The 25763-nt window shown below is 42.0% G+C and overlaps 1 protein-coding gene across 5 annotated transcripts in view; it reads left to right on the forward strand.

Annotated features, from left to right (window-relative positions):
• The window catches only part of AGBL1 (AGBL carboxypeptidase 1), a 273234-nt gene that overhangs the window by 45245 nt on the left and 202226 nt on the right, over positions 1-25763 (forward strand). For 2 of the 5 annotated variants that reach the window (XM_074549224.1, XM_074549221.1), the window contains 10 exons: positions 255-292; positions 9227-9435; positions 14154-14334; positions 15265-15338; positions 17382-17498; positions 18473-19074; positions 20325-20408; positions 21435-21524; positions 21837-21985; positions 25588-25675. In XM_074549224.1, coding sequence (XP_074405325.1) covers positions 255-292; positions 9227-9435; positions 14154-14334; positions 15265-15338; positions 17382-17498; positions 18473-19074; positions 20325-20408; positions 21435-21524; positions 21837-21985; positions 25588-25675 — 1632 coding nt within the window. The remainder of the gene's footprint in view (positions 1-254; positions 293-9226; positions 9436-14153; positions 14335-15264; positions 15339-17381; positions 17499-18472; positions 19075-20324; positions 20409-21434; positions 21525-21836; positions 21986-25587; positions 25676-25763) is intronic. The other 3 variants (XM_074549222.1, XM_026791321.2, XM_074549223.1) reach the window with 3 other exon arrangements.

Genomic DNA, 25763 nt, shown 5'->3' on the forward strand with positions numbered 1-25763 from the left:
TGCTTTAAATTTTAATGGTCACTACAAATCAGTGTAACAGTAAAGCTAGAGGGCTAATGGTCTTTTAGAATAACCGAGTCAGCTGCAGAGGCTGGAACCCCTGTTGGTGTCAAACATTGCAGTTCTGTCAAAGTCCATCATAAACTGTCAGTTCAGACCATCTGGGAAGCCTGGCCCAGAAGACTGTGAAGATGAAGGTTACAAAAATTGTTGAAGAAATTGACATTATTTCTCCATCTCTCTTCTTTCCCCAGGGCAGCCATTGGGGCTCTGGCAGCTCTGCTGAAATCAAGTAAGATTTTTTTTTTCTTCATATTCTTTCTGACTTTCCTTTCTGTGCTGTGCTGCTGGACAGAGTGATCCTATTGAACCTCATTCTCCCTTGGTATTCCCTCATCCCTTGATCCCAAAGAGCAAAGCACAGGATAGAGGCAGTAGTACAGGAGTTTCCTATACCAGTTCTGATTCTTGGAGTGCTCCAGCCCTGTGAGTGCCCAGGGATCCAGACTGGACCTTCATTTTGAGTATTTAGAGTGCATTGCTTGTCCTGGGGCTTGGTATAATGGGAGGAATGGAGAATTTCTCCAGCCAGTGACAAATACTTATTTCCCTTCCCAATTTGTTGTTTCTTCCATGGAAAGGGAGAAAATGATGTAAATAAGTGCAGTGTTGTTTGGGTGGGAATGGTAAACTGATTTTAGAAAAGATGTCTATTTTCAGGTTTTTGGGTTTTTTTTAAAGGTACTGGAGATGTAATTTAAGAAATGGTGCTGATGCTGTAAAATCAAATAGAGCATCACACACCAGAAGTCAGCCTGACTGGTGTTTTTTGGATGATTTCTGCAGTTCTGAGTGACCAAGAATGTATTCTGGTTTTCTCCTTGTCCTGTGGTTCAGGGCAGCAGAAGCTCCAGGCTTTTGGAACAGTCTGCTCTGGCAGCTGCATACAAATGAGCAGGTTGTGTCTTTTGGGAAGTGTGGGTCAGGAGATGTGAGAAACAGCTCTGGTTCCTTGAGATAAATTCACCATGCTTGGTAGAGCAATGATTTCTTTTTCAGGATTGCACCAGGACATCTTTCTTTGTCACAGTTAACATATTTGTGGCCCTGGCCTCAGTGAAGGGGTTCTTGGAAAGGTAGGAATGCTATAGCACTTGAAAATTGTTTATGAAAACAGAGGTAAAGCTGCACACAGCAAAGAACTCAGAGGCACCTGAGCTTGTTTTAGTTGGGATGCAAACTAAACAGAAGGCAGGAATCCTGGAAAGTGCTACCGCAGTGGACTGATTATTGTGAGGTTTTTTAGAGAAAACCTTGGTGGAAAATGATGGGAAGATTGTGTTTTGATGCTGCTGAAGGCTGTAAGACAGACAGGACAAGAACATGGCCGTTCTGGGGTACCCCTTTAGGCCTGTCCTTGAGTGCTCCAGCCCAAAGAGATCCAGGGCATTATGGTTATGCACGGGGCTGTGCTGGAGGTTCAGTGTCCCTCTTGCTTTTATTTTTCTCTGCACTGAGACAGCAGTTTTAAAGGGAGCAGGTAGATGGCAGTGTGTCTCCCTGATGGAGCCAGAAACATCCATCTTCATCTCAGGCTTCCACCTGAGACTCTGTCCACCTGCAGAGCCATGGGCTGGCTGGAAACTGTTTGGCTTCTGTCTCCTTCCTAACAGAAGCTGATGCTAAATGCTCACTTATCAGGTGCATAACTGCAAGAAGCAAGATATGCCTGGGAAAGAGACATCAGTGTAAGAAAGAATTACCAACCCAGATGGACCTGGGGAATTGTTGCTGTTGTGTTTCAGAGGGGGAAGTACAAGATGGCCTAAAGAAATAAGTGATGGAGCACAACAAACTTGTGCTTCATCCACAGCAGGGAATAAATGCTTGGAAATCCAGTGAGAGCTGAGACACCTTGGTTGTGCTGTGTTCCTGTGTTCAGTGATTGCCACAAGGTGGTAATCAGAGATGGTGAATAATGGAGGAGTTGAAGTCCTTTCTGATGGCAGTGCTGCACCTTCCTATCAGTGGAAACTCAGATTACTGATATGGAGAAGGCATTTCTTGTCTGACCATCAGCTAGCCTCTCACTCCTGACTTATCTCTTTGCACACATCCCAGCCCTTGCATGCTGCTCTCCCAGTTGCTGTTCACCACCTGCCATGGCCACATGCACTCAGCAAACAGCTCATAGCAAGTTCTTCCTCCATTGCCTGGCTGCCTTTTTAAAATCTGCTGTCTCTCCACGATGTTAACTCTGACTTTATAATAAGGCTGGACATTCTGATTGGTAAATATCTATAGTGGTGTTCAATTGCTGTGCGAATATCAGGAGACTTTTTGTCTTTCTCTTTGATGTTACAGTCAAACTTTCCAGTATAACTCATATCCATTCTTCCGAGATGCTCACTCCAGGCCAGGGTGGGGAGGAGTAGGCTGATCCTGATATAGATAAACTGAAATGGAGTGAGGCACAGAAACTTTCCCAAAGTCTCTTGTCTCTGTCCCAGAGTGACTATGCTAATTTTTCCAGCCTCCTTTGGCTTTGCTCTAATTCTTCTCTGTACATGTGTCTTCATATCTTGATCCAGCTGTCTTAAGGCCTGAGGAGTTCATTGTGGAGCACTCCTGTGTCATCAAGATCAAGGTGTGGAGGGGCTGGAGCCTTTTTGAGCAGATATGGGATGCCCTCCAGTGCACTCCTAGCCATGGGGTCTATTGCTTTTAGTGACCCCAAACCCCAGAATAAACCAGAAAATCCATTCCCAGTTTGGGGGCAGTGGAATTAAGCTGGGCACCTGCTACCCAAGTCCAGACAAAGGCAAGCCAGGGGTGCTGAGGCTGGAGGGGATGTGAGGGAGCAGGAGCCACACGGTGGCGATGTGATTATAGGGATCCCCACCGTGCCTAATCCAATGTGTATTTTGGGTGAGTAATTTGTTTATCAGCAGGTTATTTTAATCTAATTTTGGTCGTGTTTGTTATTCCCGACTATCTGCGCTTCCCAGAATCGCTGGCTTGCATGTCTGTGAGGAAATTAGCTGGAGCTGCTCTCAGAGGCATTGGCTGAGCGGATATTGAGGGAGAGGGCTGGGGAAACGGGCAGGGCCCTCGGTGCAATGCTTGCCCGGGAAAATTGTAATGAGCAATTTAAAAAGACAGGTTGTGGTGACCTCCTGATGATGTTGATTTCATCAAGACTATTCTGTGTGCTAACAGCAGTTACTGCTGATGGCCTTTCCCTTCTCTCTTTCTAAATCTCCCTTCTTTTACTATCTTGATCTTCTTGCACAGCTTTTGACCTCCCATTTTTCTACTCTTTCCTCCCCATCTTCCATCAACTAATGTTTATTTAACCTTTTACCCACTTTTTTTTTATCAAACCATAAAAATATTTTATTTCTGCTGGGATAAAATAATCATTGTCGTTCTTTTCCTTTTATGTTGGCATCAAGGAGGGGCAAGTAACTCTGAGGAGGAGAAAGTGATGTTCTAGCACAGAAGCAGATTAAGGAGTGTGAAAGGCCTGCTACTGAATTCATAATGCTTGACAAAGATCTAGTGAGGCAGCTCTTTGATCTCGAGTGGAAATACCCCATTGTTAAACCATCCCAACAGCACAATGTCTGGGATTTGCCTCATACTGCACCGGTTACCCATCTCCATCATCCATTGAAATCCTTATTATCCATCTCTGGATTTGAGGTCCAGTGTCAGCCTGGCTCCAAATCCATGATCACATCTTGTTGGGTATTGTGATCAGACTTGAATTTTGCAGCTCCTTTCATGATAACCTAAACCAAGCATTCTGTCTGTCTTTTTTCTTCCTGAATTTCAGAATGCAAACAATCTTGATTCTATACTTTTATCTCTTTGAGAAGAGCCACTTTGTGGGAAAGAAAATAATTTTTCTATGTCCTTTATATTCCTTTCCCCAAGACTCTTCATTCATGGACATATTCCAAACTGATGTAACTCTGGTCCAAAGCAAAGTGTTGACTTTTTCTCCTGGGGCATGGCAACTTCCTGATGTTTTGCCTCTCAGGGTAGGTGTAATAAAAACTTAGTATTGAGGAGCTGCATTATTCTCTGTTGACATCCTTAATGATGCTTGTTTACCTCCTTGTCTTGGCATAGGCAGTGTTTGTCCCTCCAGTGATGATCTGGCTTCTGTAAATTCAGTGCCTGAATTTGAGGAAGTCTTCCAAATTCTGGTGTCCTTATTAAAACTCTTTCAAACCACTTCAGTCAGGAAAAAAATTCAAACTGTAGATTTTTTGCAGCTGTATTTTGTTTTTAATTTTATTTCTGGTTTTCTGAAAAGCAAAGAAGGAAAGGGAAACTGTTTAGGGCAAAACTACAGGGCAGTTTTCTGGCTTCCAACATGAGTTGAGCTAATACCACCTTCTTGCTAAGAGCCCACTGGGTCAGAAGTGATCCCAGCACTTCATGTGTGACTTGGTTTCTTCATGGGGACAATTAACTTTGTCTATAGAGAGCCCTTGTGCTTTTCTCTGCAAAAATGGCCTCTCAATGACCAAATAAAACAGCTGTGTTCTCTTTGCTGTAGGAGATATCTTGCATTTTTTATTCCTAAGAGGCAATCACTAGAGCAGAGTGGAGAAGTTGGAGTTTTTCTTATTCCTTTCACTGCTTTAGAGGCCATAGGGTTAATTTAGCAGAGTATTCTTATCTCCAAGCTGTAGCAATGTATGTTCTTGGCATAATGAATCAGCTGAGTGGCATCAACAAAGAGATTTAAGCAGATAGACAGAAAGATAAATATCTCTTTGTTCTGCCTGGTAAGCAGTGCATTGCTCATCATATTTCAGGTTGACTGTAATTCAGTTTTTGATTAAATACACTGCATGTTTTCCAGTGGTACCCGTGTTCTTGGCAAACACTTCAAAGGAGACAGGATTGCAGAGAGGGCTTCAGAAATGTCCACAGCAGCCCTGGTGGTCGTGAGGCTTTCATCTCCTAGACTGAAAACCTGACTTTAGGCCCCCACCACAGAATGAGAATTCTATCAAAACCGGGGATTTCTTCCTAGTGAGATCCCCTTGGTAATTTAGATGTAACTTTAACCATTTGAGGCTTCTGCCTGTTGGCTGGAGACTCGTGTCAGATGTTTCTGGTGAGCTGCACAGATGATTCAGGTCCCATGTTTTGAGCTGCAGATATCAAACTTTCCCTGATGAGCAGCACTGCCCTGGAAGCCACAAATGAGGGGGCAGGTCTTGAAATGTGAGAAACTAAGAAAGCAATGAATGCTTTCCTTTCACCCCAGTCTCAGCAGGCAGAAGTGAAACTCGTGCAAAGAAAACTGGATTCCAAGGACAGGTTTGGGGTGGTGATGAAGACAATGCTCCCCTGTCAGAGATGGCAGAATAAGATTAGGAAGACTGTCACAGGGGAGGAGTCAGAGATGGTTCAGACAAATCTGATCTAGTAGTTAATTTAGTTTTAATAAACAAACCTGAGTATGTAAAATATTTAATGAGTTCAGATGGATTGGAGGGCAATACTCTGTTTACTATATTTAAGGTTAGAATGGGATACAAAGATGAGCACATAAATTCACTACATGTCTTAAATGTCACACACATGCAAAAAAATGTCACTTACCAAGCTACCTGTGCCTGGTGTCAGGTCAGGGATCCCTCAGCCTTGAGGGGTAACCCTGGGAGCTCTCCCTGTCAGTGCCACACATCCAGCTGCAGTTGGAGAGTTCATCCAATGGCTGCAGATATGGAGAGCTTAAAGTGGTTGATGTATATCAGATTTTTGCTGTTATTGCAGCTTTGGCCACTAATCAGCCCAGTCTTTAGTCAAAACAGGGTTTTTTTTGTGTTTGGTGCTGAATTCCCACTGATGGCCTCACAAGAAAGGAATCCCTTCAGTTCACTCAAAATAGGAGGAACCATCCCTGGACACCTCTGAAACCTCCATGTCAGGAAAACTTCCATTTCCACTGGCCACTGACCATACCCAGGGAGAGGGAAAGGGCCTAACTAAAGAATGTCAGGAAGAGGGTCAGAAGACAGGACATTTTGCCACTTACCGCACAGATTGTAGCATTCACTCCAGGAGGGGTGGTTCTTGCTGCCTACAAATCTGTGCAGTGCTGCTTGTACCTGTATGATTCATTTCCACCATCTGTATTTGTGCCAAAATATAGATAGATACCCATGCTGGTGCATCCCTAGATGGAGAGACCAACAGACACAGACAGGTGGGGAGGCCTCCTTTTTCCATTCTGCCTTCTGGAGATCTTGGCATACTTCCTCTTTCGTTTATTCACTACTTTATTGACTATAGAGCTGAAAAAATGGGAAAAAAATAAAGAAAAAACACTGACAGCACAGGAGAGCAGAGCAGAATCAATGAAATCAGACAGGAGAAACAAAATTAATGTGTTTTTTGCCCCTTCAGCAATTAATTCTCATTGCTTCTGATCAAAGGGTTCAGGGAAATCTAGTCCTGCCTCTCCATCTCTTTCTCACAGAACAGACTATCTCAGCTTCATTTTGAAAAGAGACTGTTTTGATCCTGAAGGGGGTGAGTACTACAGAAAACATGTGAAGATACAGCAAAATTATTCTGCTCACCTTCCTCCATGCTTTTCAATGAGTATTAAAACTAAAGCATAGGACAGTTGTGTGCTTTGGTCCCTGTGGAGCTGAGATTCAAATGTAGAAATCTGTCTTAAAAGATCACAGACACACTCTGAGAGGGAATTTTTTTTTCAGCAAATTCCCCAAGAAGCTCTACACACAGTGCTTCCCAGTTTTTCCCCTCTTCCTATTGACATTGACACAGAAAGCTTAGACTTCAAGCTCTGTGTGCTAGAGGCTATAAAAGCCTAGATCTAGTCCAATTTCATCTGTCCCTGAACAGCTCAGGGAAGCTCTGAGTCTGATCTAAATTGTCCCTACCTTACACTCTCCAACTCTGTTCTTCTTGTCATGTTTTATACACTTATTGACTTTTACAGAGCTTCCTGAGTCATTCTTCAAGGAAGATTGACTGATTTAAGGGGTTAGTCATCCTGCAGGTTAGTAAACATGACAGCTGGTTGAGGATTAACAGGAAATCATGAATAAAATCATTGGGATTGATAAGGGATTCTCAAGCAATTAAAGTTTTCTTGCAGAGAGTCATATAGAAAACAGAAATACAGAGTGAAGGTCAGAGGAGGAGGGTGACCTTCTCCATCTGACAACCACTGAGGCTCAGAACGCAGAGTTGGTGTAGATGGTTGCCAGCAAGGGAAGGCAATGCTGGAGAGCTGCAGGCCAAAGTGTGGGAGGCTGGGCAGAGTTGTGTGGGACTGGAATTTCTGTGGGACCAGCAGGGTGCTGTGAAGGTGCAGAGCAGCATTAAAATGAATTGGAAGCCTGGGATGGGGGTGCTCGTTGGTGCCAATGGTAGAGAAAATTGCAAGACCAGGCCAGGTAGCAGAAAAACCCTCCAATCCCTTCTTCAGGTAAGGGTTTGCTCATCTACTGCGGAGACGAGACTGAGACAATGTCGCAGACAACTTTTATAAAAAATCCTTTCCTTAGGACTTTTTCCTCCTGAGAAGCTGAGAGGCCTCAGGAACAAAATGTAAACAATGGTTATCTGCTGCTGTGGAATGCAACAGGTGGATCTGTGACTGGCCCATGTTGGATATTTGTAATTAATGGCCAATCACAGCCCAGCTAACTCAGCTCTCTGTCTGAGCCACAAACCTTTGTTATTCATTCCTTTCTATTCTCAGTTTAGCTAGCCTTCTGAGATGAAACTTTTTCTTCTATTCTTTTAGTATAGTTTTAATGTAATATATATCATAAAATAATAAAACAAGCCTTCTGAAATATGGAGTCAAATCCTCATCTCTTCCCTCATTCTGGGACCCCAGGGAACACAGTCACAACAGAAGACTTCAATTTAGGTGACTTCTTTCACCTTTCCAATGTCTCCATCTTCTTCCTCACTGGGATTAAGGTTTGCTGCTCCTTCCTACTTATTCCTTCCATGGCTTCTCTTCTTGCTGATTTTCTTCAGGCAGCATCTTCCCATTCTCTCACTTAACCTCTAGCTGCTTCTCCTGTCCCTTGAATGCCCACTGATGGATTTAAATCTCCAGGTGTGAGTGGCTCTGGCACTTTGTTTAATGAAGTGGAAATGGATTGGAGCCCACCAGCTCTGGTACCAGGAGCCATCTGCTGTGAGCTGCAAGTGCTGATTGCTATTCAGAGAGCTGAGTTCCTGCCTTGCATATGTTACCTGCCCCCCAGTTGATTACTGAGCTTCTGACAGCTTTTAGTGCGTGTCACAGCAAGGGATGTCAGGACCAGTCAGGAAAATTTAGGCTGGGTTGGTTTAAAGGGAGGGAGCCTGGAGTCTGGTGTGCCTTCATGTTTGCTCTGAGGGCCAGGGCAAGGAATGCAGGAGGTGAAGGGATGTGTTTTAGAAACTCAGCAGACTTTGTATTATATCACAAGCTCTCATAAACCTTACTTTTTAAAAATATTTTTTGTAATTTTCTTCCCCATGCAGTAAAGCCTTTAAACATTACCTGAATGTGACCTTTAAAATCTTGGAGCCAGGAAGCAACAGAAAAGAAGCCCCAACTGCTATTGCTCATGTTGGTGTTTTGTTAATTTTTAAATACTGTGGGTTTCCAGAATCACTTGATTTATGGCTTTCATTATACAGGCATATGTGGGAATACATTTAGAAGTTAAAAATAATTTCTCTGGCTGTGGCAGGACTGTACAGCCACAAGGTTTTTGAGTTTGTTGATCTCAACAAGGTGTTCTCTCAGGACAGAAGTGCAGCATTGTGGTGAAGATTTTATGCTGTTGACTACTCTTACTTTATTCAGCTTTTCTCACTCCTCGGCGGCTTTGGTAGTTTCAGGAAATCTTGTGGTGCTGCAACTGGAATTAGGTTTATCATCACTTGGAAGGAGATACAGGCTTATGGTTTGGTCCATCTGGAGGGTTCCTGTTTCCAGACAGGACACTGTTGTGTTTTTTGGGGTGTTTTTTCATGTAATGTTCCAAGAACATGGATGTTTAACAAACAACGTTTTAAATTTAAAAGAAGTTCAAAAAATATCTTTTTAAACTGAGATTAAGCCAGAATGAGCAGGTGTTAAAGTCTGAGTTCAAGCACTGAGCAGCCACAATTACCAAACAGAAGGACTTTAATTGAACATTTCTCTCCTTTTCAGAGTCCAACAGCCGCAGGGCAGTGAACAGAGGCTACCTGGGGGAATTGCTGAGGCTCTACCAAGACTGGCACCGCAATGATGTCTCCAACAACTACATTTACATCCGCAGGGGCCTCCTGCTCTGCCTGAAGTACATCACCAACATCCAGCTGGGCAGGGAGACTTTCCTTGGTTCCCGGGGAATGGAGATTCTCTTCACAAGTGTGCAGGTAAAGGATGCTTTTTGTGTTTAAATGAGGTGATTTGGTGGTTAGGGCTGGGTTCTGCATCCCACTGCAGGAAATGCCATCATTATATTAATTCAGAATAGGACATATAAATGAAAAGAATGATTACATGAAGAACTATTTGACTTTTACACAGTTAGTACTTTGGAAAAGCTGAAATGTTTCAGTTTTAAACAAATATTAATTCCTATGGGAATTCTAGTTCATGCTTTTAGTGCTTCTTTTCTCTTTCCCTGTGCATCCTGCTGCCTGCTTGGACTTCTCCTGAAGAATAATGCAATATCTCTATAGAGGAATTGCTTAGGTCTTTTGTGGGATTTTCCTTTACAATAACCAGATAATTCCACTCAATTAGCCTTTTAAACAAAATGCTCATTTAGCCAAGCCTTTCCTAATGAGAAACATCCATCAACAGTTTTTCGGGAGGTTAAATTTTAATCTTGTGAAACGTTATTGAGAGAGAAAGATGCCCATGGTGCTGTGGATGAAATGCCTATAAGGTACAGAAAAGGCAGGCACAGAACAGTGAGAGTATCCTCAGTCTCTCAGCAAAATGCTTCCTTAGCTTGCTTTGAACTTAGACAAAATCACCTGTGTGATTCCCTAGGAGTGTTTCCATTGTTTTTCTTACTGGCTATGCATTATCTCATTCTAGAACCATCAGAAAGTAAAACCTGTTTCTTTCCTCCTTTAAAAAGAATGCATTGCCTTATGATTCAGTGTTTTGCTTCCCCTTTTCCATCACTGTCATGAAGGATTCTTCTGTGAGTCATTTCTTACCAGCAGCCTATGGGAAAATTCTGGAATTTTCCCTTCACTTTCTTCATGAAGAATTGACATTTTCTCTAGGTAGGATGAGGTGGCCAGAGCCAGCAGACCTCCCAAGGGATTGGCCTCTGTTAATGAGAAGTCCCTGGTCTGAAGAAACATGAGTAGGGTGGATGCTCCCTCTCAAGAGCCTCCCACAGCCCACGAAGCTTTCTGAGCTAACACATCCTGATAGCTCAGCCTGGAGCAGCTCCATGGCAAGAGCAAACGTGGGGTCACCTTGGGTGCACAAACAGGACGTGGCATCCTAAGGCTCCAGTAAAAACTGAAAATGCTAATCCTTCCAAAGGTCAGAAGTGGAGCAGAAATGACAGCTTCAGGGCCCTCCAGTTTGCTTTTTTTCCCAGTGTGTGCTATTAGGAAGACCTTGGACAAGAAATAACCAAGGTTAATAGATTCAAAGCTCAATATTCTCCCACTGCTTCTTTGGGATATTGTCAGTCTTGCAGTGTCTCTCCAAGACATGAAGTGTTGGCAGGAGTCTGGCAGCCCTAGGAGATCTCATTCATGCTCTTCCCTATCTAACCTGAGGTAGAGGCTACTGCCACAAAAATCTTCATAATTTTCATGAGAGAAAGATGGGAAATCTTGTATCCTGAGACGGAAAACAGGCTGTAGCAAGAGGGAAAGAGATGAAGACAGGGCAAGACAAACAACTCCTGATTTGGGAAGCAATGACTCTGTGTGTGGACAGTATTTCAGTGCCTTTAGGGAATGCACTGGCTCTGGTGATTAACCTGGACCAGACACTGAGCAGCTAATGAGATTTTTACAGTGTTAAAATCTGGGTAGAAAAGTTCTGTTGAAACTTCTTAAGTTTTGTTTGTTCGTTTGGGTTTTGTTTTTCTTATATGCACATATCTATTGAAATGAAAACCATTTTGCCAGGATGGGTTTGTTTTAAACTCCAGTGGAAATTCTATTTACAAGGCTGGTTTTCAATTGAAACCTCTCTGGCTGCCTATTGTCCAGGCTGATGGACAGATGAAATACCTGAGCTTTTAATAGCCCTTAAGCTTATTTCTTTACAGGAGGAGCCAATAGTTCAAAAACTGTCACCTCACATAGATTAGAAGTGACTGCTACTCAATTTGCAGAGAGTTTAGAGATATTTTAGGGGAATTTAGAGGTATTTTGAATTCTACTCCTACCCGGAATAAAAAATAATTATAGATAATGAAATCATTCATGGAAAGGAAGTACTTTCTGTTCCCATTCCCTTTTCCTAGCTGCACTTTGATTTTCCTGACAGTTAAATGGTATATTCACATTAGCATTGTCTGGTTTTGTGTGCAGTGACAGAGCTGCCTACTCTGAGACAGGAAAACAGGTTTCTATGTGCTTTAGGAGAGACTGCTGCATGGAATGTTATCTTGATAGTTTATCACTTTTCCATCTGGTTTCTTAAGCTTGCCTTGTTTCTCTTCAGCCTCCCCTACTACACTGGGATAATATTATCCTATATTCCACTCTGTTTGCCAGTAGGAGCATCAATCAGCATCACTATCTTTTGTCTTACTGTCATATTGAAACCTCCTTTTTCTTTTTTTTTCCCCATATATCACATGCCATAATATCTGTCCTATTCCAGATTCAGTGGAGAAAAGATTGTGTGGAGATTAAAAAGCAGATCTGAATCCAGGTTAGCTTTACATGAGTTTTTCTGAGCTAAGGATTTACTCTTCCCTCATTCACGTTATCCCACCACAAAATAAATGGGGTAGCTTACAGAGCAGTCTCCTGTCTGCTTCCCAGGTGTCAGTAAAAAGGGCTTTTCCAATACACTGATGTAATCATTTCCAGCCATTTGTAAACAGTGTTACCTCAGAATCTGAGAGCACTTTATGAGCAGTAATGAAAACAGTCCCACAAATTCCCTCCAAGGTATCTGAAGGCTTGTTTGCACTTGTGAGCTAATTTGCTGCACAGAAAAATGACTTCCAAATAGCATCACTGAGTAACTCCATCCCTGAGTAACTCCACGTGTTGAAGTTCATTGTCTGGATGAACATGCCTTGGTCTTGACTATTTAAATTCACTTGGCAATGAATTAAGGAGGTTGTCCCAAGGCAGGCAATTAAACAGTCCTGCATTCACTGTTTGAGCAAAAACAGATCAGTTTTAGCAAACTAAACTAGTAGACTGTTGAGAATATTAGCTTGTTCCCACATGTAGACAAACTTTCCTAATCTTTCCTTTAATAACAAGCAAACAAAGGCAACCATATGAAGGAGTGAATAAATTGAAACAGAAATAGAGACCAGTTCTCCTTGGTGTTTGCTCTACCCATAATAAAACTTTCCTCGGAGATGCTTTCATGATTTTCTTTTCTCTCCCCCTAGTTCCAAACAGCCAGAGAACCAGAAATACATATTAAAATTCTTGTAGTGAGTCTTGTAAGCATGTCAGCTTTAGATGATTTTTTCTAGCCTCCCTACAGGAATCCTGGTTAATCCCACTGAATCTTATAATGCCATTCAATCATACATGAGAAAACAGTAAAATCCTCCCCAACCAAAAGAACCCCAGTACAGCCATGTTCCTGGTTATAATAAAGTACTTTATCACAGAATCATTTAGATTGGAAAAGGCCTTTAAGATTGAATCCAGTCATTAACCCAGCATTCTCAAGTCCACCACTAAACAGTGTCACCTTTTCCTAGAAGGAGATGAGGTTAGTCAGGCAGAACCTGTGATCCAATGGTCATTTAATGTTCTTTTTTACATTATTTTGGCCCTCTGCTGAAGGCTTGGATTGTCTGTTAGGGTTTTTTGGTCCAGCCCAAATGCTAACTATGGGCTGTCAGGCAATGGCATGAAGCATCTGTTCTCTCCTCTTGGTTGTTCCATTTTATCTCTACCTCAGGGATGCGAAATTATGAAATGGTAGTAGAAGGTATTGCAATAGTTCTCTTTTGCCTTGTAGCATATTCATGATGCTTATTTAAGTTGCATTCCCATTCTGATGAGCTCAATCTTAGTTCCAAACCACTGAAGAAAACATGCTGAGAGGCAGAGTGAAAATTGTGAATTTGCGTAGAATTCTGCACTTATGACTCACTCTGATGGAGGCTGTTCTTTGGGTGTCCTGTATTTGGGCAAATCCAAGGGCTGGGTTTTCTGAGAATTGCACCCATTGGTTTTAATCAACTTTACCTTTGTGCAGCATTATAATTCCTTTATCCAAACTCCCTAACTCTGTTCTATTGAAGACATACACTGTGATGTATGAAGACATACATAATTTCTATGATGTCTCAGGGGGTCTTTCTTTAGTTCTGTGGAGATTTTGGTTTGTTTTCTTTGCAACAAAAGCCTGAGGAGCTCACTTGCACAACAGTACAACAAAAATGCAAACTATTCTGTGTCTTCAAAGTACACCTGGGCTCTAAAAAATCTTTACATGTCTATTTCCTCCTCTGGATTATAGCAAAAGAAATTCTGGCATACTGCAGTTGTTAATTATTTTATGATTAGGTAATATATAGTGATCTTTCAGAATAGCTCTCGGGCCTAATGATTTAACCACAGAGAACAGAGTACAGTGGGAATGTATTCTTGAATACACTGAAATATTGGTGTTAACTCTGTTAGTTTATCTTTGTGAGTTTTGGCATGATTCTGGGTGTAGTTATGCTGAAGCTGCAAAAGCACAGATTTTGGCATGTTTGGGCAGCCAAAACATACACATGACAAGATTTTTTTTTTTCAAGAGTAAACCTGTAAGTCTTTTAGGACTGGAAAACCAAGATTATGATGTTTTGCTGCAGTTTCTGGGTGTGAATCCTGGGTGGTGAAGGGAATTATGTTCACACCAGAAGAGGGGCTGTTGTAAAAGACTATTCTTAATGTAATTCTCCTTTGTTTCCTAGGACTGTTTATCTTGTAAAAATCTGGATCCTATCATAACTACTGCGACTCACATTCTGAGAAAGTGCTACCCCAAGGAGCATCTGCCTGTGGTGACTGTAAGGAGTTCCTATTCCTTCCCTCTTCCTGGGAATGCCAGTGCTGAACCTCCATGTGAGGGATCTGAAGGTAAATGGCTGAAGGGTGAGTTCAGAAGGAGGAAAAGGAGCATGACATGCAAATTAAGCGTGAGATCTGGTGAAGGGAGACTTGGCATAATCCTGAGGTTTACAGTTTGAATTAATCTGATAACCTGAAGTGTCACTCAGTAGGGAAAAAAATACTCCCAGGTCTTCTTGAAGCTGCAAGAGTCTGTAGAATAAATGAGAGAATATGTAAAAGAAGAAGAAAAAGGAAAAAAAAATTATTCTATTATCCAAAAAATAAAGGAGCAGAGTGGGTATAGCAGAGGCTGGAGATGCCATTGCTCCCCAGTAGCAGACAGAGATGTAATTGTGCCTGTGCATTGGCTGCTTGGGGGGTAAAAACTGCCCTGCAGCTTTTTCAGTAAAGAATGGTAAGAATTATTATCCTTTTCCCTTTCTAAAGTAAAAGCAGGCAGCAGTCATGCTGCATCAGTAAAAGATGGGAGCTCTTGCTGGAAAGCAGAGCTCAAGCACAGGCAGGACAGCCACTCTGCAGAAAAGGCTCCATGACACACAGAAGCAATTTTTGCTACATTCAATTTTGTGTGGAAGATGCTGAAATACTGTAACAATCATAGCACTAAAACACCCTAATCTAGATAATACAGATTAAGAGCATCCTGTAATATCATTGCAGCCAAGCAGAAAATCTCTGTATTGCTTTGTAAAATGAGTTGGATCCATATCATGGGGACATTTGTCATGGTTTTGAAAGGCACTGCTTGAGTCCAAGAGAACAGAGCTTTAAAAACTGGGTGAATTAGTGCCAAATTCATTTATATGAGATTAACAAATGGGATTTGCCTTAATCAGGGTTGTGGCGGGTTGTGGACTGTGTAGCACACATAGAAGAATTTACATGTATTTCTCTTTGGGGTATGAGAGGGATATTGGGTTGAACACCTTTGTCTCCTTCCTACTCCTGCAGGTGACAGTGAAAGTGAAGGAGAGGAAGAGGATGAAAAAGACTGGGATAATGAGGATGTGGAGAGTAAAGAGGAAGTAGGTACAAAAGCCATAGTTCCCATAATTGTCTGCATACTGGAAAATAAAATATTTTGTTGTCTCTTTTGACACCCTGAAAGACTAAGCACAGAATATAGATGTTCATGTGGTCCCACGTGAGCCCACTACATGGATAATGGGAGGATACTCGAAAAAAGGAAAGGAGAATTTCACTAAAAAGTGCCCTGCATTTATTCTATTCATTGTCATGCTTGTCACCCAGGGTGGAGGGGGTTTGGTGACTCCTCTGTTCCTGCACAGACTCTGCCCAGAATCACATCCACAGTCAGGGATAAATGGTGGATCTTTGATCTGCTAGGCATATGCCAGGAAAATGGCACTTAGGGGAAATTGATTTATCATCCAGGAAAGGCTAACCCTCTCTTTATTCCCATATCAGAGCATATTTGGGCTGTGCAGCTACCCTGAGGAAAAGGCTAGTTCTTTTAAGCCACAGCTGGTGCATTTGAACCTATATTCCTTCTTTATTTGCTGCTGCACACAGACAAATAATACAATGAATTATTCAATACTTCTCTGAATTCTCCCTTAGCACTCTCCCTTCAGTGGCCTAACTGGAAAAAAAAAAACCTTCTACCAGCTGAGGATGAGGGTGCAAACTTTTCTGTTGTGAAAATACAAACTAGCTCATATGCAAATGTGAAGTAGTGGATGCTGCTAATAAGTCTTAACCACATAAAGTAGCTTGGGAAAGCAAATTAAAGAAATGAAGTTGCAAATACCGTCTAATTAGAAATGATTGAGACTTCTGTGAAAGGGAGTTCTCATTACTTGCCCTATCTTTTTCTCCTCAAATATTAAACTGATGTCACCCAGTAAAAAAAGGAAGTTAAACCCCCCCCACATTATTTGAGTGTCCTAACTTGCCCCTGTCTGGCTGTTTTTATCTGACTATTAGAGCTTGTCAAGATGCTCATTAGGAATAAGGCTCATAGTGGATTTATCTCCTTCTTTAATTAGTTATTCATTCAGTAACAGCTCCTCTATGCTTCTGAACTATTTCATTATTCATAAGGATTTACCAAGTAGATGTAAGCAGTTTTGGGGTTGCCTTTTTTTTTTTTTTTTTTTTTTTGCCTAAGAGCTTATTCTGCATACGAGTTTTAAATACTGTTTGTCTGGTTTGCTGGTCATATATCTCCTGTAAAAAACCTTGCTAAAGGGAAAGCAAGCAATGGATAATGAACTTTCAGCTTATCCTTTTTTTTTTTTTTTTGGTTTAAGATCTTTTGCACAATGTTTGCTGGTATTGATGTGACTTGTAAACATTTTCACAGCAACATAACACATATCCATGCATGCTAGCAGCACCAACCAAACTGAAACTTGGCTCTACCCTTCCATCAGGAGCTGTTTAGAGCTGTATGAAAATAGAAATCACCACATCAACCATCTATTCTTTTCCATCTCAAATGTGAAGCTTCTTATGCATCAGTATGCTTTCAGTGGCAAATCCTTTTCAACTGAGCTCATGTTTCTGGCAGGTCTTCACTGCCTTTTCATCTCTGCCCAAAAACTCTTCAGACTCTGCTTTGTGACCCAAGTATGGCTCAGGGTTTGAAATGCCATGGGCACTGGTGCATTCAGGCAATTTTACTTTTTTTCTTTTTATAACAGCTTTGGAAATGAATCTATTTGTCAGGAACAAATAATTTCTCTGATGGCATTTGGTGGGACACAGACTCGTTAAATTATTTGAATAATGCTGTAATGCAATGCCCAGTCATCAAGGCCATGTCTCCATCCTTTCCTCTTGCTCCAACTTTTCCTGGTGTTTCTTTTTTTTGTTTGTTTGTTTTATTTTGGAGGTTTTTGATTTTTTAATAATGTAATAGCTGAATGCTTGACACAGTTTGGCTTTGGTTCTCACTTCTGATATGGGTGAGGCTGCACATTAATGCACAGCAGCCTTTGACTGTGGAAGTTTCATACACTGTTTTTATCCTCAATTCACTGATGGCTGAGATCATCTCATGGGACAGGTGTAATACACGTGCTTTTCTAATTCTGCTTTTGTAGGACTGTGACTTGGAGACAGATGTGAATAAATTGAGGTCAAGGCCAGTGCTTGACCGGCCAGAACAAGAACTTGAAAAATATGAAGCTCTGTGTGCAGAACTTTTCCAGAATTTTCAGGTATGGTTGTAGTGCTGTTTCCTTTATTTGTGAATATTCCATAATTTAAGAAATACTTGAAAGGGAGCATTGACAAGAGCTAGACAAGGCTATTTCAAAAGTGAACCTGTAAGTCTTACAGGACTAGAAAGCCAAAGATTATGACTTTTTGCAGGAGTTCATTGGTGTGAATCATGAGTGAAAAAGGAATGATGTTTGATGCACATTTGTCTGGGTGTAGATTAAGTAAACACTGTTGAATCAATTGCCACATGAGAAATCTGTCAGATAATTTGTATCCTTGCTGGCAATTTCAACGGCAATATCAAAATCAGAATGAGATGTGAGAAGTAAATACTGTCAACTAGTGGTTTGAAGGAAGAGGAGATTGCACTGCCACTGAATGAAATGAACAGTTCAAATATTTTTTTTCTAGTGATGCTTGGGACAAAAAAAGGAATATTGCACTCATTACAGGTTTTGGAATTTAAGAGAGCTGAAAATCCTGTTTCAAATATGAATCTGAAAAAGATCTGTGTTAATGTATCTCCTGTACACAAAATATTATGATACTGATTGTGACCATTAGTAGACAAATGGGATTAAATCATACTCCTGCATGAAGATGGGGGTGGAATTTTGCATGACAGATTGGCCACCTTTACTCTCCTGTAGCATTTATAGTTTAAAAAAATGCCTTGCAAAATATCTTCCCTTCTTTGTTTGAATGATTGGTTTTGGTTGAGTCATCTGGGCAAATCATCTCCAATCAGATCCTTTTGGTTTCTGAGGATTTCTGTTGAAACAGCTTTGTGGATAGAGAAATGCTGGCAGGTGGTCCATGCACTGATTTTGCTCTGGCTGTTTTATTGGTTGAGTACAGTTTTGGGAGATGTGTAAATATTTCCTCTTTTCCCCCTTGAAAGGTTTCCTCTGGAAGGAGGCACAATCTGTCTGTAGTTTCTTTCAATTTCTTCTGCTTTTTAAATTTAAAGGAGCTTGAATTTGAGTCTGAGGAAAAGAAGAGCTTGGAGGACAGGACTGAGAGTCTTCCCTCTGCTCCCTCTCATTTCATTCCAAGTGCTACTTCTGTGAAGCATCCAAACTGCAGATGGAGAAACCAAAGTGTCACAGAGATGGGACCAGATCCAGGAGAACAGGATTTCAAAGTCCCATTGCAGAGCTGGAGAAAGAAGGAGGAATGCATATGGGATAAGAATGATGAAAACAGAGACATTGCTGAAAAAGCCCAGGATAAAGAATTCTGTGAGGAGAAAGATCCAGCCAGGAGTCATGTGTTTGCTTTGTGCTCCCTCCTAAAAGATTCTGCTTGGTACAAAAAAGTGTTTTACCCTCATTGTGAGGCCTCAATCGATCCTAGTCCTGAAGGGAGGCTGGAGAGCTCCGATCTGGTTAGAAACCTTCTGGAGAAACACCGAGGGGATATCCCATTCCACAGCCCTTGTTTCTATGCAGCCAGGGCCCAATGTGTGAAGTCCATCCCAGGCTACAGAGAGCTGGCATTCCCGGATTTCTGGGGTCACCAGCCACCTCCTTACAGCAAGCCCGTGCTGGAGCGCAAGCATGGGCTCCAAAGGTGATGGTGCTTTAAACTGAGGACCAAGCTGAGAGCTCCTGGGCTCAAAACTGGCTTATGCAGGTTCTGAACAGCTCTGAATGCCTTAGGAAGCTATTGAACTAATTTTTTGCTACCCAATTATGTGCCTCAACTGATAGATAAATTCATCAATAATGGGAAGCTTAGATGGGAATCTAAGCTGGGTTATGAATCTATGACCTTGTTAGAACACAAATGAGAACAAGTCTATTTTAGAGATGGAGAAGCCTCTGTGTCCTTGTGAGATATGTTTTTACCTTCAATCTCATTCTTTATTCAGCCACTTTAGTGCTTGCATTGTTGGTCCCATCTGATTGTCTCAGGGAAAATCCTATCTGTCCTTTCAGAAAGGATGTCTCATTATTTAGGTGTTCAGAAGAGTGGGGACCTGTGTTTTGAAGATGTGCTGGGAGATAAAGCTCTTAATTACAGTTTTTTGGCTTGACATAGGCCTATATGCAATGACTTTATATTTCTTTTTAGTGGTGTAGGGGATTATTAGCAGGCAGCAAAGATGGTGGGTTCTATGCTAAAATTAGAGTTGATCAACTAATGTTATTTGTTAAGACTACTGATTTCTGACTGCTAGGATTCTTTCTGCAGTAAATGTATGAACTAGAAATCTTGTTTAGAGGGAAAATCACTCTACCATCTTCTTGCACTGTTGCTCTAAAAGCTCTGCTTTTATGGCTACAACATGTGTAACTGTATGGCTCAAATGGGACTAATCATATCATGCTTCAAGGCATAACATGATTGCTTCAAGGGTTAGGAAGAAAATCTGGTATTCCACATTTGATCATCTTCAGGGATCAGAGAAGCTCTGTTTAATAATGAGTAGAAATCAGCTTGACTTGCAGTCAATATTCACTTTGAGTCAGACTAGTAGGTTTGTAAGTAATGGTAGATATTTCCTCACAGGGTAAGACTGGCTGCTTGGGGGTTGGCATTGACTGGGAAGAACTGAGGATAAATCAAATTTGACACAATCCAGTAGAGAATAAATAATCTTCCAGAATCAGTGATTTAACCCAAAAGGCAACTTGTAATGGGGATGGAGCAGAAGTGTTCTCACAATGGGGAAAAAAAAGTTCACCTGGAATTACCACATGGAAGCCCTTTCCAGTCCTTAAAAAGAATTTCCTATGACTCTTTCTAGAAGAATACTCTATATCAATATTTCTCACACTGTCACTACAATTTTCTGATTTGCTGCTTTCTTTTCCCAGAGACAAAGTCCTTGATGATGTTCGCCGCCTAATCCAGCCGGGGGATGTGATAGGAAGAACTGTGTTTGACTTAGATGATCCCAGGTGGGTCCCTTAAATTGAGTGCTGCAACCAGGGACACTGTCAGTGCTGTCACTGAGCTCAGTTTACTTGATCAGCTCTGATAAAGGCAAAGTAGCAGGAGGTAAAGGCCTAACAGAGAAAATATCCAGGAGGGGTAGATTGTTTCTAGGTGACTCCAGGGAAAGGATTTGTTGTGGAAGCCACTGGAGCAGGAAATCATCAGAACTTTTAGACAGAACAAGAAAATCCATACATCAAAGGGAATGTGGGTTGTCCCTGGATCTGTCTGCATTGCATGCAGTGATTTGGAACAGAGGTGAAGATCAGTGCTGGGAACTGTAGTGACAAATCCATCTTCTCCACCCCCTGTGGCAGAATTTCCCATGGAGTGTCTGCACAGCCAGTGCCACAGGCTGTAGATGTACCCTCTTTCATGAGTGTGACACTCACACAGCGCTTCAAAAGCACCCCTCAAACATCTGGCCTTGTGAAAGCTTTAAGCACTCAGCTATGGTCTGTGAGAAGATGTAGCACTGGGCAGCGGAGAGGGTCCCAAATTTAAAGAAATTGCATTCAGAGGAAGGATAGGTGACTTGGAGAACAGTCTTTGGAGCAGAAAAGTGGTGAGAGTTTGAGGTAGGAGAAAGTTATGAAGTTGCTTAGGATTAATTTAAGGGTTTCTAAGCAGTAGGAGAAAGAAACTCTACAGATGGAGGAGTAAATATAGAATAATTGTATAAAGTGGCCTTCTGCAATTAATTAAATAATAGGAATAGTCCAGTGGGTAAGTAACTGGAATAAAGAAAGCAAACATGAACAGTGACAAAAGAGAATATTGGGAAAAGGGAAGATATGATTTAGAATTACTAAGCAAGAGTAGAGAAAAGCTGCATTGGATAGGAAGGTTATGGATTTGCTCACCTCCTCTCTCTTTGCAGGATCTTGCTTATTAAAAAAATATTAAAGCAAATTTTAGCATATAGAAGGTGCTGGGGAAGGCTTGTCTTTGAAGCAATCAGCTACAGGTGTCCTTGCTTTGCTTTCCAGCAGTCTCTCAAGCCCAGCTGCTCCTGGCTGTCTGACATTTTTCTCCAAGTTTGAGTCGGGAAACCTTCGGAAGGCGATCCAAGTGCGTGAGTAAGTACCCCTGCACAGAATGTCCCAGTGTGGGATGGTGGCCTTCTCCTGGCTCTGCAAAGGGTCAGCCAGGGAAGCAGGCTAGAATGATGTGGAGCTTGTTATGCCTTCTAACATCTGGATGTCACAGAAGGAACATGATTAAGAAAACAGAGCCCAAAATGTTTTGACTATTATACTGTGAGTATTTAATGGTGTTTGATGGTGATGCTCACAAAGTATCAATCAATTTGACTGCTTAGCCTGCTGTCAGCATGTTCAGTGGCAGGCAGAGGTGTTCATGGCCACTGCTTTTGTTATTTTCCTTCACAGGTTTGAGTATGACCTCATTATGAATGCAGATGTGAACAGCAGCCAGCACCACCAGTGGTTCTACTTCGAGGTGTGTGACATGAAGCCGGCGGTTCCCTATCGCTTCAACATCATCAACTGTGAGAAGCTCAACAGCCAGTTTAATTATGGTATGAGCCTTTGGGGAATTGGGGCAGCCTTTTCTTCACAAGAATATCTTTTTAGTGCCATAAAGGTTTCAAACTCTCCGTGTCTATAAGGGAGACTGTAAATTCAATCTGCCCAGAAGTCCACTGAAAAAGTCACTTTAGGTTTGTCAAGGAGACTTTTTCTATCCTCAGGAGAACTGAGGAGGAAACGGAATATTGAGACCTGGAAGCGGATTTGCTGGGGAAAATAAACATCACTGTTGTGTTTATAGACCAGAACTGAAGAAGAATGGCACTAGGGTTGGGAGAGCTGGGGGGGAAAGGCAATCTGTTGGAACTGAATGAGCAGCATAGGATTCAAAAGTACTTCTAAGATTTAAATTAATGTGATAATCCTCAAACAAACATTCACAATTCTTTGGTTTTATCTAGTAAGACATCTTTGGACCCACTGAAATTTCTGTTAATATTAATGATGATAAAAAATTCTGTTCCTTGCTGTCCTGTCATGGTTCAGGAGGAAGGCAGAATTGTTCAGAAACGGGCTGGGCAAATCCCATCTTTCAATGCCCATTTTAGAAAGAAATTATTTCTTGTGCAAGGAGACTGTGGATTGAATTCTTAGCTAGCATGGGCTGGGGGTTTTCTTCTTTCTTGGTTTGTTTCCATGGAGCTCTGTTAATTTACACCAGCTCAAGACCTGGCTAAGAATGTTTAATGAGTTCATAATATTAGACTTTGCATTCCTGTGAAGCCCTGTGGCTACAGCCTCTAGCCATCACCAGGACAACTCTCTAAGGATAAATGTACTATAAACAAACAGCCTGAGGAGCTGGGATCACTCGTGTGTGTGAAACTGGCTAGGTGAGTGCCATGATAAATTAAAAGGCATTCACTCTTTAACCCAAAGGGCTGAAGTTCAAGTATTCATACAGACCCCAACTGAATGTTTTTGGTCATCTTATACTGCTTACCTGAATTATCAGACAATTCAGTGTGGTCTGTGTGATAGGAGCCTGAAAATGAAGGATGTTGGCATTGTATTTTAAACCACAATGCAGTTGTTGATGTAGCCCCTATCATTTCACTCCTGTAGCCAGAGATTCTGGCTATTATTGCTGAGAGGTTGTCATCTGCTAGTTTGGCTGTTGTCGGCATTTATAATCTAATTTTGTGTACCTGAAACTGCACATGACTCACATGTTCAAGCATGCAATGAATAATAAATTTGGAAGAGAAATGTGAAAATACCATCTGGACTAAGAGGGAGGCTAAGCCATGGCTCGCTTTTGGATGGCTTGTTTGTGGGGTTGGCTATCAGCAATTCCTCTGTGGGTTCCTTCTGCCGCTCCGAGCAGGCAGTGAAGTTCCAGCTTTTCTGGCTTGGCTGAGCAAGGCTCACTGCCCCTTCCAGCACATGCAGAGCATTTGCACAGAGCAGTGGTAAGAGATGCTGTTTATTTGTCACATTCCCTCTGCACCTTCCTGGGTTAATGCCCACACTCCAAGACAAAAAGCCTGCAGTTGTGATGTAGTGCCAAAGTGCCCTGGGTGGCAATTCTTTGCAGTTCCTGGTTACTTGTCTGGTTTGATTTTTCCCATTTGCTCTTGGTTAGATGGCACTGTGTGACTTTCAAATCAGCAGAAAGGATTTTTTTAATGAAATAGTTGTGGCCAGGAGCAGAGCGAGACAGGAGGCACAACCTCCATCTCTCTCCTTCCCTCTCTTTCACTAACTTACTCTGCCATGGAAGATTTCATCAGAACCCTGATTTCAGTTTGTTTTCAAAAACTGAACATTTCCACAGGGGAAGTAAAAAGGAAAAACTGATTTTTTTTTTTCCATTAGAATGAGATGGCAGATTAGTAGCAGCCATTGCTCTGAGACAGTTTTGTGTGTGAGTTTGTGACAGTGTTCACAGGGGTCTTAGGATGAGGGAAGAGATGTAGATCTGACTCCATATTTCAGAAGGCTTGATCAAAGATATATATTACATTAAAACTACACTAAAAATTAGAAGAAAATGTTTCATCTCAGAAAGCTGGCTAAGCTAAGAACAGAAAGGAATGAATAACAAAGGTTTGTGACTGGGACAGAGAGCCAAGCTAGCTCTGCTGTGATTGGCCGTTAATTCCAAACATCCACATGAGACCAGTCACAGATCCACCTGTTGCATTCCACAGCAGCAGATAATCATTGTTTACATTTTGTTCCTGAGGCCTCTCAGCTTCTCAGGAAGAAAAAATCCTAAGGAAAGATTTTTAATGAAAAGATGTCTGCGACATGAGTCCTTTGGACTCAAAAGGGCAGGAGCTGGCATTCAGGATACCAAGAGCCCTGCAGACACTGAGCCCCACATCCCTTCCCTGATCACCTGGACAGGCCTGTGTCTCTCAGAATTTGTGGTAACCATGTCCTGGTACCAAATACAGAATTGCCTCTTGCACATAACTCACAGCACTGGTTCAGAAAACATCATTATAGAGGCTGCTCTAGGCTGTAGTGAGTAAGTGCTGCCCCACAGCACAGCCCAAGGTGAGCTGGAAAGGCATTGCTGATGATACTTCTGGGCTCCAACAGTGCTGGAGAATTTAACAGAGAAACCCAAAGGAAGAAGGGAACTGAATAGCTATTAATGGAAATGTGTCATCAGTATTAGTGATTTTCAAGCATCACCTCCCCCCAGCACAAGAGCAGCCAGGAGAAGGCTTGGGGGGCAACTTATCAACATGCAAAAATACTTGGGGGTGAATTTTTCTCTTTCTTAAATGTGCTGTCACAGAGGTGATGCCAGCATCATTGCTGGGCTCAGCTGTGGCTGTGCTGGGTCCTCTGGAGCTGCTGACAGGAGCCTCCTTTGCAGCCCCTGGGCAGGGACCCCTGTGCAGAGAGCTCTACTGGCGAGGGCAGCATCCTCACCCTGCCCTAAGAGCAGGCAGGTGTGTGCAGCCAAGGAAATTGATACAGAAACCCCCTGCAGGTGGGCTGGCTTCATGGAGCTGTGAGTAATAGATGTGCAACTCGGATCAGAGAAAGCCTTGCCCCTAAGGGCATGGGATGGTAATATCTTGGAGGTCAGGAAGATGTCATCATCTGGGATAATGCAGAACAAAGATGGGTGCTATTGTTATCAGCATTTATGATGCTTAGGTGTTATTTAGCACTAATAGTAAGTTTAAAACCTTGTAGTTTTGCTTGCTGATTTTGGAAGGCAGGGTTCCTGATGCACCACAGATCTCCAATGCTACGGTAGGATTAAGAGTTCAATAATAGTGCAGCCAAGCATAAAATATTAGACTAACCAAATTACTGATCTCGTTGATGCCTTGATTCATATTATTTTCTTTCCCTTCCTCTGTTTGTAAACAAAATGGTTTGCAAAGGCCAGAAGAATAATTTATTTTTTAATAAACTCCATTCAGCTCATTTCTTCTGGAGGGACTTTTTGTACAGACATGGCTGTCTCAGAACAACACACATTTGGGAATGTACTCTGCATAAACTAGAAGCAGAGAAGAGTACAGACCAAAAAATGATGCTTCTTCTGTAGCCTTTTCCTTCCCACTCCTGTGTTTTCCAGCCAGGGATGTCACATCACCTAAACCTGTCCTGTTTTCTGCAGGCATGCAGCTGGTCATGTACTCAGTGAGGGAAGCTCTCCAGGGCAGGCCCCGCTGGACTCGGGCAGGCCAGGAGATCTGCTACTACAAGTAAGTGCACCTTTGGTGGGTCATTTGTGCTTTCCTTTTGGTGCATCACTTGTGCCTCCCTTTTGGTGCATCATTTGTGCCTTCCTTT

Source organism: Zonotrichia albicollis, chromosome 11 (assembly GCF_047830755.1).
Source record: "Zonotrichia albicollis isolate bZonAlb1 chromosome 11, bZonAlb1.hap1, whole genome shotgun sequence".
Classification (NCBI taxonomy): Eukaryota; Metazoa; Chordata; class Aves; order Passeriformes; family Passerellidae; genus Zonotrichia; species Zonotrichia albicollis.